At 43.2% G+C, this 12,816-nt stretch overlaps 1 protein-coding gene across 2 annotated transcripts in view; it reads left to right on the top strand.

Annotated features, from left to right (window-relative positions):
* The window catches only part of NKAIN3 (sodium/potassium transporting ATPase interacting 3), a 914,214-nt gene that overhangs the window by 482,768 nt on the left and 418,630 nt on the right, over window positions 1-12,816 (top strand). For both annotated transcript variants that reach the window (XM_075316331.1, XM_075316330.1), the window contains exon 2: window positions 11,565-11,702. In XM_075316331.1, the coding sequence (XP_075172446.1) occupies window positions 11,565-11,702 (138 nt within the window). The remainder of the gene's footprint in view (window positions 1-11,564; window positions 11,703-12,816) is intronic.

Genomic DNA, 12,816 nt, shown 5'->3' with positions numbered 1-12,816 from the left:
TGACATATCTGCCACATGTCTATCTATCTTTCTCTCTCTAATCTATCTGTCTGTCTCTAGATATCTTTAGGCACTTCAAATTGCATTCAGTGCTGTCTAAAAATACTTGAAAAACACAGGCGAAATACAAGCGCAAGTACACATCAAAAATGCATCTAAAATGCCTCAAAGTCCTGTATGTTACAGGAGTGACCAGGATAACTGGAACAGGGACCTCTAAACTTGCCTTCAGACTAGTGTTGTAGCTGTTCTGTTTTGTCACAAGTCAGCTTATGGGATCACCAGTGAGGTCCTCTGAATTAGGCCTCTTCAGACCTTAATCCAGATCGAGCGCTCGGAGAGAAAAGACCAGCATCCATGTGGGCATGATCAATTTCTTCTGTTTATTTAATCAAAGTACAGTTTATTTATACCATTTACAGATCAATGTGATATTGCAAAAGAAAAAGAAAAAAACTTCTAGCTGAACTTTACTAGTTGCTCATATGACCTTTAAGTTTTAGCAAAACAAAAATGTAGAGTCATGCATATGAGATAAGAAGAAGATAAGAAGAACATTTAGAGACCATAATAATCCTTGAGCCTGTCTCTTATTCCGAAGGCTCCATGACTATGAACTACCATCAGATATACTTACTAATAACAATAAATCTTTAATGAAGAAATAGAGAAACTATTAACCTTTCTATATCACTAGGGACCTGCACTGTCCCTTATTCCAGAAGTAGGCTTGATGGTAGCCAGGTCTGGGCCACCAACGTGACCCTAACTTCTGTCTGAATACTGATCTTACACCCCTTCTCCCCCACCATGGGAAAGTGCTGAGACTGGAGAAGCAAAACCAACAAGAAGGGAAAACCAGAACACATGCAGACTGCAATAAGACACCGGGGAGAGACAATACGGCCCAGGGGAAACAAACACAGGGGGGAAATATACTAACAACAGGGATATTTCCACACCACTTAGGAAAACAAACAACATATCACCAGGCTTTGGATCACTAGGACTGTTATCCCTAGAGCTATATTGGACGATGAGCAACCGGATCCAGTACCTTATAAAGAGTGAAGGCATCTGTGAGTGGTCAAAGCAGCCAGCCCGAGTTCTAAACAGCAGTTCACAAAGCCAGCAGGGAATTAACTCATGCTGGGCTGGAGAGCAGTGAAGATAAAACAGCCGACGCCAAGTCAGGCATAACGCCGCTTTACACGCTGCTATATTGTTACCGATATCGCTAGTGTGTGTACCCGCCCCCATCAGTTGTGCGACACGGGCATATCACTGCCCGTGGTGCACAACATCGCGCAGGCCCATCACATGGACTTAACTGCCTAGCAACATCGCTGTGACCGGCGAACCGCCTCCTTTCGAAGGGGCGGTTAGTTCGGCGTCACAGCGACGTCACTAAGCGGCCACCCAATCAAAGCGTAGGGGCAATGATGAGCGGAACAAACATCCCGCCCACCTTCTTCCTTCCTCATTGCGGGCGGGACACAGGTAAGGAGAGGTTCCTCATTCCTGCAGTGTCACACGTAGCGATGTGTGCTGCCGCAGGAACGTCAAACTACATCGTTACTGCAGCAGCAACGATAATTGAGCTTAGGGTGGGATGTCACCGATTAGCGATTTTGAACGTTTTTGCAACGATTCAAAATGGCTAATAGCTGTCACACGCAACGACATTGCTAACGCGGCCGGATGTGCGTCACAAAATCCGTGACCCCAACGAAATCGCTTTAGCGATGTCGTAGCGTTTAAAGCGGCCTTAAACAACTTAAGAGACCTCAGGTTGTTTGTCAGACTCTGCTTTGTGAATATAGTCTGACGCCTCCATGACACCCAGCAAGTGCAAAGCGACACTGTTTTTTTTTGCCAAGAGACACGGAAAGTTCTACATCCAAATATTCAACAGTATCACATGTATACAAGTAAGCATAGTTGAGAAAAAGTGACTCAGCTGAAGGACATAAATGTTAAGTACGTTGAGAACAGTTCATTTAAACTGACTAAAAAAGTGATTTTTATCTCCCATAGCAACCAATCACAACACAGCTTTCAATATACCACAGCAGTTAAAGAAATGAATGCAAAATTCTGGTTGCTATGGGCAACAAAGACTATGATTTTAGAAGGATCTCTCGTCGTCATTTCTATCTATTCTATCTATTTATTTATCCATCTATATATTAGGTATTTGGTTTTTTTTGGAAGTGTTGCCTTTCTTTGGATTCAAATTCACAGTATCGCAGGAGATAAGCTTATCATTGTCCTGCACTGCTATCTATATGTGAATTTTCTCTCCCTAAAGATCTAAATAGTATTCTTAATTACAGGCATATTGTAACATATCAGGAGGACATCTCTATTTAAATGTACCGGTATATTACAGGTAAAATAAAATTGAGCGAGTTTTTTTTTTCCTATAAAATTGCTGCAAAATAATGTAAAACAAAACACATTTTTGTAATACAGTTTTTCAAAATAAATGTCAAAAGAACAGCAAATAACATAGACAAATTTGGTATCCCTGTAATGAGAATAACCTGTATAATACAATGAACAGATTATTTGTGGTGGTCAGTAAATGGTATACAATCCACAAATGTTGTAATTGTTTTTATTCTCCATTAAACACATAAAATGGTAACACTTGTTTATGGATGTGTTTAGAAAAATGTCAATTAAAAAACCTACATCTCACAAAAAAACAAGTCAAGGCCAGTGAAATTATGGCTGTTACAACTATAAATGATTGAAAAAATAATCTGATCATCTAAACAAGTGCAGCATAAACATTTCTTGTGTATATTTCATATGTGCTTGTGTGCATGTTTGTATTATGTATATACAGGATGTGTTCATGAGTGTATCATTTATATGTGCATATTTCATATGTTTATGCCTATTGGGAGTATGCATGTAAATGTGCAAGTGTACAGTGGGTATGGAAAGTATTCAGACCCCTTTTTCACTTTCAGACCCTTTTTCAAATGTTTCACTTTGTTTCATTGCAGCCATTTGGTAAATTCAAAAAAGTTCATTTTTTTTCTCATTAATGTACACTCTGCACTTGACAGAAAAAAATAGAAATGTAGAAATTTGTGCACAGCTTTTAAACAAGAAAAACTGAAATATTGCATAGTCATAAGTATTCAGATCCTTTGCTCAGACACTCCTATTTAAGTCACATGCTGTCCATTTCCTTGTGATCCTCCTTGAGATGGTTCTACTCCTTCATTGGAGTACAGCTGTGTTTAATTAAATTGATGGGACTTGATTTGGAAAGGCACACACTTGTCTACTATAGAAGACGTCACAGCTCACAGTGCATGTCAGACCAAATGAGAATCAAGAGCTCAAAGGAATTGCCCAAGGAGTTCAGATACAGAATTGTGGCAAGGCACAGATCTGGCCAAGGTTACAAAAGAATTTCTGCAGTACTCAAGGTTCTTAAGAGCACAGTAGCCTGCATAATCCTTAAGTGGAAGAAGTTTGGGACCACCACAACTCTTCCTAGACCTGGCCCTCAAGCCAAACTGAGCAATCATGGGAGAAGAGCCTTGGTGAGAGAGGTAAAGAAGAACCCCAAGATCACTGTGGCTGAGCTTCAAAGATGCAGTAGGGAGATGGGAGAAAGTTTCACAAAGTCTGCTATAACTGCAGCCTTCCACCAGTCAGATCTTTATGGCAGAGTGGCCCGACAGAAGCCTCTCCTCAGTGCAAGATATATGAAAGCCTGAATAGAATCTGCAAAAAAAACACAGAAAGGACTCCCAGACTATGAGAAATAAGATTCTCTGGTCTGATGAGATGAAGACAGAACTTTTTGGTGATAATTCTAAGCGGTATGTGAAGAGAAAACCAGGCACTGCTCATCACCTGCCCAATACAATCTCAACAGTGAAACATGGTGGTGGCAGCATCATGATATGGGGCTGTTTTTCAGCTGCAGGGACAGGGCGACTGGTTGCAATTGAAGGAAAGATGAATGCAGCCAAGTACAGAGATATCCTGGAAGAAAACCTCTTCCTGAGTGCTCTGGACCTCAGACTTGGTGAAGGTTCACCATCCAACAAGACAATGACCCTAAGCACACAGCTAAAATATCAAAGGAATAGCTTCAGAACAACTCTGTGACCATTCTTGACTGGCCGAGCCAAAGCCGTGACCTGAACCCAATTGAACATTTTTGGAGAGATCTGAAAATGGCTTTCCACCAACGTTCACCATACAACTTGATGGATCTAGAAAGGATATGCAAGGAAGAATGGCAGAGAATCCCCAAATCCATGGGTGATAAACTTTGTTGCATCATTCCCAAGAAGATTCATGGCTGTACTAGCTCAAAAGGGTGCTTCTACTCAATACTGAGCAAAGGGTCTGAATACTTATGACCATATGATATTTCAGTTTTTCTTGTTTAATAAATTTGCATACATTTCTACATTTCTGGTTTTTTTTGGGCAAGATGGGGTGGAGAGTGTACATTAATGAGAAAAAAAAAGAACTTTCTTGAATTCACCAAATGGCTGCAATGAAACCAAGAGTGAAAAATTTAAAGGGGTCTGAATATTTTCCATACCCATTGTATACAATACAGATGGGAACTGACAGAGAGGGCGGCAGTCTGGACACAAGTTCTGACCAGGGGCCGTGTACAGTATTCACCTGTGCTTGAGACAGGCGTGTCTTACTCTCCTTGTGTTCCACTTATTTTTTGCTTAAGCAGTACTACTTCCCCTTTTAGGGTACGCTCACAAGCGTATGACTCGGACAAGTGCAATGCAAGAAAATCTCGCATTGCACTTGGACCAATGTTATTCAATGTGGGAGAGCAGATGGTCAGCTTTTTTCTCATCCAGATTCTGGATGAGCGAAAAGTCGCAGCATGCTGTGATTGTCAGCGAGAGACGTGTCACTCGCACCCATACAAGTCTACGTGTGCGAATGAAACATCGGACTGCACTCGGATGACATCATAGTGCAGTGCGATAATCACATCAGCTGGAGAAGATCGGATGATTAGTTCCTTTCTCTCCTCCGCAGCTTCCGCCCCCTCCTCCGTAGCTGTGATCCGATCACAGGACCAGATCACAGTTGCACGAAACTCGGCTCACACTTGAAGATTAGTGGGAGCTGAGCAATATTAGCATATCGCATCTGATGCCATATGATCTTGTGAATCAAGCCTAAGTCTAAAGATTGGCGTGAGTACTAGAGACTAGTGATGGGCGATCCTCCCCGATGTTCGGGATTGGGAGCCTCGTCCGAATGTTTTGTAAAGATCGAGATCGGAATTGATATAACACAAACTTGCGTCCGAACACCGAACTCGGGCTTTACAGTTATGAGATGGGGCAGGGGGGCTGTAAAATAAATAATATAGTTAATAATAAACATTGTCATTATACTTAAAGGTCCTGTGACGCATCCTGCAGACTCTGTATCCCAGCCACTTCTGCTTCCGCGTCCGATCATTGCTGTGTCCCCCCGGTAAGCACCACTGCCTAAAGGACCTTCGATGACATCATATCCATGTGACCAGTCTGGTGTGAATGTTGTACAGAAATTGGCTTACAGACTGGTCACATGGCTAGGACGTCATCGAAGGTCCTGTTAACTGAACTTTGACTGTCACTGTGCGAGTGTCGCATCACCTGGTACGGCCGCACACTCTCCTGACAGGAGCGGTCGACTGCATGTATTTCCATGCAGATGAGGCACTTATGTCCGGAAAGTGTCAATCCGTGCAGGGTGATGCCGATGTGAGACTGCACGAGTCATATGAAATTGGAACCCCGGCCTCAGTGTCAGTCTGCTTCTCACGCTGTATAAACACTGTCTATACAGAGTGATGAAGCAGAGCTGATATTGCTCTACCTGTGGACTACATCGGACTAAGCTCGTGTTCGGGATCGTGTACACGATCACTATGTGTTCGATACGATTCCCGATGTTTACAGTTCGGGATCGCCCAACACTACTAGATACCCCACTGATCATAAAGTGATGGCATACAGAAGATTCCAGAAACTTCTTAAACTCTAAAAAGTTGTATTCATTTTCTGTAATATTTTGAGATTATTTGGAGAATTCTTTAGAGTTCATTGTGTCAGTTTAAATACAAAACTATCTGTCACTTTTTACATCTAGCTAAGCTGTATTTACATTACATTGACTTAAAGCATCATCTGACTAACTGTGACCTCTACGACTAATTGGCTGCTCCTGTTATGATTTACAATGTAGGTGTGTCATGGGGATAGAGGTGAATTTTTATACTGTTAAATTATTTGGTGTTTAATGACTGCGGTAATGAACCCAGATCACTTTTCCAAGATTCACATTCACTTTGGGAATAAATAGGTTTTTATCAATGGTAAAAAGCCTAATTACATTCACAGTGATTCATTGCCATTGCACACGATGAATATATCTAGAGTCTAAAAAAAGAGAGTGGTCTTTTTACAGAGCTTTCATAGTATCCTGTCTGTTCCCATGGTCTGGATATGCTGCGTTCTACACATGTCTTCTCTTGCAGGCAAGTGAGTGTTCTTGGTGGGAGAACGCAGCATTCGTGCCCATGATCAGTATTCTGGGCACAGTGGATTTTCGCTGTGTTCTCCTGCTGAGAACACTCACGTTTCTAAAGCATAAATTTGCGGGATGTTGTGCGACATGTACGATACGATACGATACCATACACTTTATTGATCCCGTGGGAAATTATGGTATCACAGCAGCAGGGCCGGCGTCAGCACCCGGCATACCCGGGCAATGCCGGGGCCCTGGACAGCTGGGGGGGCCCACTCGGCCTCGTCACTTGAGCTGCCCCCAGGCCCTGCCCACTCTCGTTCAGTTCTGCTGCCCCCGGGCCGAGTTTCGGGGACCGCAGTCCTCGGCAGGAAACTGTGGCTGCCGTCCCTTAGCTAGTTTCACACTTGCGTTGCAAAAAGTGTGATAATAAAGGCCACGGATTCCAGTGAAATAACGCGTTGTGTTAAGTTTTCTTTAGCCAAGCCCCCATCATCACCGCACACATCCCGACATCACCGCACACATCCCGACATCACCGCACACATCCCGACATCACCGCACACCTCCCGACATCACCGCACACCTCCCGACATCACCGCATACACCCCAACATTACCGCACACACCCCGACATCACCGCACACACCCCGACATCACCGCACACACCCCGACATCACCGCACACACCCCGACATCACCGCACACATCCCGACATCACCGCACACATCCCGACATTGCCGCACACATTCTGACATCACCGCCCTCATCTTCACCGCACACATCCCGACATTACTGCCCTCATCTTCACCGCACACATCCCGACATTACCGCACACATCCCGACACTACCGCCCACATCTTCACCGCACACACCCCGACATCATCGCACATATCCCGACATCCCCGCACACATCCCGACACTACAGCCCTCATCATCACCCTACACACACCGGCACTACCGCACCCATCATCACTGCACACACACACCGGCATTACCTCAGTGACGTCCCCGCTGAAAGCGCGATTCACTTCAAGCATTGGTTTTCTACTGCTGCTCCTGTCAGCTTCATGTAGCAGAGCTGGATGCGGGACCTCGTGTGGATTATGCCGGACCTGGAGGGGTATTTGGGGATTTTAATAAAGTGGTGTAAAAGGGTGGGGTTTTTTTGTCTTTTATTCCAAATAAAGGATTTTTTCGGGTGTATGTGTTTATTTACTTTCACTTACAGGTTAATCATGGAAGGTATCTCGGGGAGACACCTGCCATGATTAACCTAGGACTTAGTGGCAGCTATGGGCTGCTGCCATTAACTCATTACCTCGATTGCCACCACACCAGGGCAATTCGGGATGAGCCGGGCTGAGTCCCGGGACTGTCGCATCTAATGGATGCGGCCATTCCGGGTGGCTGCTGGCTGATATTTTTAGGCTGGGGGGCTCCTTATAACCTGGGGCTCCCCATCCTGAGAATACCAGCCTTCAGCCGTGTGGCTTTACCTTGGCTGGTATCAAAATTGGGGGGGACTGCACGCCATTTTTTTTTTAATTATTTATTTATTTATTGTATTGCATGATATAGACCCGCCCACTGGCGGCTGTGACTAGTTGCAGTAAGACAGCTGCAACTCAACATGGGGGCGGGTCTGACTGCAACCAATCATAGGCACCGGTGCGCGGGGGAAGCAGTGAATACAAGATTGAATAATGGGCGGCCGGCTTTTTCAAAAGAGGAAAAGCCGCCAGAGCAGTGTGAGTGTGTCTGTATGTATGCAGCAGAGCAGAGTGTGTCTGTATGTATGCAGCAGAGCTGTGTGTGTGTGTCTGTATGTATGCAGCAGAGCTGTGTGTGTGACTATGCAGCAGAGCTGTGTCTGTATGTATGTATGCAGCAGAGCAGTATGTGTGTGTCTGTATGTATGCAGCAGCAGTGTGTGTGTCTCTGTATGTATGCATGCAGCAGAGCTGTGTGTGTCTGTCTGTAGCCATGTATGATGTGTATCTATGTATGTCATTGTATATGACTGTATAGATTTGTCTGTTTATATGTATTTTGTGAGTTTGTTTTTAAATATGTATATGTACGTATCTGTGTATGTGTGTGTGTCTGCGTGTTTATGGGGCCCACTGGGACTCTTCCACCCGGGGCCCACAAAAACCTGGAGCCGGCCCTGCACAGCAGCACAACTTAAATCATAACATGAATTACATAATTGACAAGACAGTAGAGTTGACAGAAGAACATTATACATTAGATTCGGACATACACAGCGGGTGAACTGAAAGTAGAAGAAATAAAGTAGACATTCACTTTGATGATTTAACACTAACGTGATTATTGTACATTCCCATAGCAGTTGGCACAAATGATTTCCCATATTTTTTCTTCTTACACCTCAGAAGGATTAGCCGATTACTGAAGCTGCTCTTCTGTCTCATGAACAGCTCATATAATGGATGTGCATTATTATTCATAATCACATACACTTTTTCTTCTCTCCACTTCCTCCTCAAAAAAGTCCAGATTGCAGCCAACAGCGGAGCTTGCCTTCTTGATAAGCGTATTCAGCTTATTAGCATCAGAGACCCGCACACTACCACCCCAGCATATGAGTGCAAAAAAGATGGCACTTGCCACTACAGACTGGTAGAACGTTTCTAACATTTTGCTGCACACATTAAAAGACCTCAGTTTCCTTAGGAAATACAATCTGCTCATCTCCTTCTTGTAGACCATCTCTGAGTGGTATCTCCAGTCCAGTTTGGTGGACCCCCAAATATTTGTAACTTTCCACCTGCTCCACCTCCTGACCAGCAATAGTGATCGGTAAACATTCCATCTTTCTCCTGCTACAGTTGGCCACCAACTCCTTAGTTTTCTTGACATTTAGTTGTAGATAGTTACCATGGCACCAATCCACAAAATTCGACACCACCTTTCTATATTCCTCATCCCCCTGGTCCCCCCTAATACATCCAACAACCACAGAGTCATCCGAGAATTTTTGAAGGTGGCAAAAATCAGATTTATACTGAAAGTCTGATGTATACAGTGTGAATAGAAAGGGCGCTAGCACCATTCCCTGTCAATTTGTGCTGCGTAGAAAACAAGCACAGTGAGCAGGAGATTTCTATAAATCCATCCACTGTGCTTGTACTGCGGTTCGGAAACAGGGAAAATACACTGCGTCCAAAATGCTGCTAACGCTGATCATAGGAACGTTAACTTCGAGGGGTTGTCTATCCATGTATGAACCTCTTATATGTGCCAAACTAAAGACCTACTCTGTACAAACGGCTCCCAAATCGGATGGACCTGCCACATCAATGGTATATGTACAATCATTACATTATCTACAAGTTTATGCTTTCTCATTAGCTTGTGGTAAGAATACATCTGCTAGAAATTTTCTTTTACTTGGATGTTTAATTCACCAATTAGTCGCTAAAGTGAATCTTCACAATTTAATACTTTCTTAGGCTGGATTCACACGACCGTACTTTCTCTATATGAGAAAAATGTGTTATGTTGATCAGACGCTAATTAGAGTTTCATCAGAGTCAGAACAAAGTGGAATCTGTTTTTCTCAGAGGTGGAGAGAAAAAAATAAAAAGGTTCTGCACCTTCTCCATTCTCTTAATCTGTCAACATCAGACCACGTTTGGATGTCATCCAAGTGCGGTCGAAATAGATTTGAATAGCCGAGTGCCATCCAAATCTAAAAGGCAAACCAGGAAGTCCAAAGGAGGAAAAACTGGGCAGTTGTTCAGACTAAAGGCCCTGTTACACGCAACGACGTATCTAACGATATATCGCCGGGGTCACGGATTCCGTGACGCACATCTGGCATTGTTAGCAACGTTGTTGTGTGTGACAGCAAGGAGAGACCGTTAATGATGGAAAATACTTACCTTATCGTTCATCGTTGACACGTCGTTCCTTTTCAAAAAATCATTGATTGTTGAGCATGCAGGTTGTTCGTCGTTCCCGAGGCAGCACACATCGCTACGTGTGACACCCCCGGGAACGACAAACAACAGCTTACCTGCAGCCACCGGCAATGCAGAAGGAAGGAGGTGGGCGGGATGTTATGTCCCACTTATCGCTGCCCCTCTGCTTCTATTGGGCGGCCACTTAGTGACGTCGCTGTGACGCCGAATGAACCGCCCCCTTAGAAAGGAGGCGGTTTGCCGGACACAGCGACGTCGCTAGGCAGGTAAGTACGTGTGACGGCTCCTAACGATTTTATGCGCCACGGGCAGCGATTTGCCCGTGATGCACAAACGACGGGGGCGGGTGCTTTCACCAGCGATATCGCTGCGTGTAACACCCCGTTAACTCCAGAACCACTTTTTCTGCACCATAAGTAGTGAGTTTCCAACTCGGACACTTTAATTCAGCATAGAAGACACATATCCTCATTGATACACCGTGTTTCACTGTAGTCAAAGTCCAAGAATCCACGATATAGCCAAAAAAGAAAAGACAAGACACATTTCGCGCCTGCCCTTGGCGCTTCTATGAGTCCATGTGGACTGGTAGAAGCGCCAAGCGCAGATGCGAAATGGCCGTCTTCACCGTGCTGGGCCCCCCCTCCTCCCTCACAAGCCTACACATGTAATCTATTGCAAGATTAAACAGCCGTCCTGTTGCATCTCCGGTGAGTGCCTTGTCTTTTCTTTTTTGGATATATTGTGTAATCTAAAAGGCAAATAGTGCAAGTTACAATCTTAATTCCTCAGACTGAAAAAAGAGGACACGTGTACTGCCTTGTGGGATAACATTGGTCCAAGTGACATCTGATTTTCTTGTCTATACGAGACTTTACTGTCAGCAGCCACAACTATAACATATACAGTATACAGTATGTATGGTTTTCTTATTATGTTCAATGTATAGATTGTAAGATATACACTCCTAATTAAATTATATGAATTTGAATAACAGAAATAAATAGTCCAGGTAGTTTTCCTTAATTTCATATTTTTCAGTATTAATTCACTTCTGTTTTTTTCCATTTTTTTCACAGTTGGCAGCATTGGAGAGGCAAATATTTGACTTTCTTGGATATCAGTGGGCACCAATCCTTGCTAATTTTCTTCATATAATAGTTGTTATATTGGGATTGTTTGGTACTATACAATACAGACCGCGATACATAGTAGTGGTAAGTTCAAAACATTTTTTTTTATTATGCTCCATACCAAAATAAAGAAAGAGAAGGGAATGTTTGGGTGTGATGGTGCTATATGTGAGCATTTAGGACCCTACTTTAACTTTTGGCCAGGGCCACAAATTTGTCCAAAATTGCGCCTGTCTGTGTTTCTAACAAAAAATGCTGCAAATATTGTAGTTTGTATACATACTGCATATGCATACACTCATATCAAAATGTGGGTTCAGAGCCAGACGAAAAAAAAAAGTAATTACAAAAAAATGTGCAATTGTAATATACAGTACAACATCAATCCAAAAATTATTTTTATCAAAATGGTACAAAATTAAACTGATAACCATTGCAAAATGATGTGGTTAAAGCACCACGCCAGCATTTTTTTTTCAGCGCTGGCATTGCGCTTTAAATGTAAATCCTCTGCCCTCTGTCATATACTCACCTTCCAGTGTCTTCACCTTTTACCGGTGCTACTTCAGTCCCGCCTTGCCATCTTGGGCTCATAATGTCTGATTGGTCAGAAGTGAGAAGTTATGTCACATCGCTCAATACTTCTCTACGAAAGCCACAATGAGACCAGAACAAGCACAAAATGAGGCTCCCATAGAGATGTATTGATTTGTGAACTCTGGTGCTCTCCATAAACTTCCGGAGTGTACTGGCAGGTCACTTTTTGAAGCGCAGTGGTGATAGCAGATGAAGTCCCCGGAAAGTGAGTGTCAGGCAGGGGGAAGGGGACTTGTATTTAAAGATATTGAAGAGTTAAGATGGAAGAAAAGTGTAGAACAAAAAATAGGGAAATAGCCCTCAGAGAACCAGGTGGAGAGTTGCGGCATTAGGACTTTTGAGGTGCAAAGTCAGCATAATAGTTTTTTTGTTATTATTTTCCTTCATTTATTACAGTCTGGGGACGTGAAAATTTTTTAGTGCATAATAAATGTATTTTTATTAACAATTAAATTTGCTTCATATAAAATTGATGGGAACCAAATGTCCCAGCCAAATTCAAGAGAATTTGCCAAATTCTAATTTTGGCAAATTTGCTCATCATTACCATCAACAACTGTTTTCTTGAAGAATTTCCTCTTTCTAAGGCCAGAGTCACACT

This window comes from Anomaloglossus baeobatrachus, chromosome 6 (assembly GCF_048569485.1).
Source record: "Anomaloglossus baeobatrachus isolate aAnoBae1 chromosome 6, aAnoBae1.hap1, whole genome shotgun sequence".
Classification (NCBI taxonomy): Eukaryota; Metazoa; Chordata; class Amphibia; order Anura; family Aromobatidae; genus Anomaloglossus; species Anomaloglossus baeobatrachus.
The sequence above is the reverse complement of the archived record's forward strand: the minus strand, read 5'-3'. Positions and strand labels throughout refer to the sequence as shown.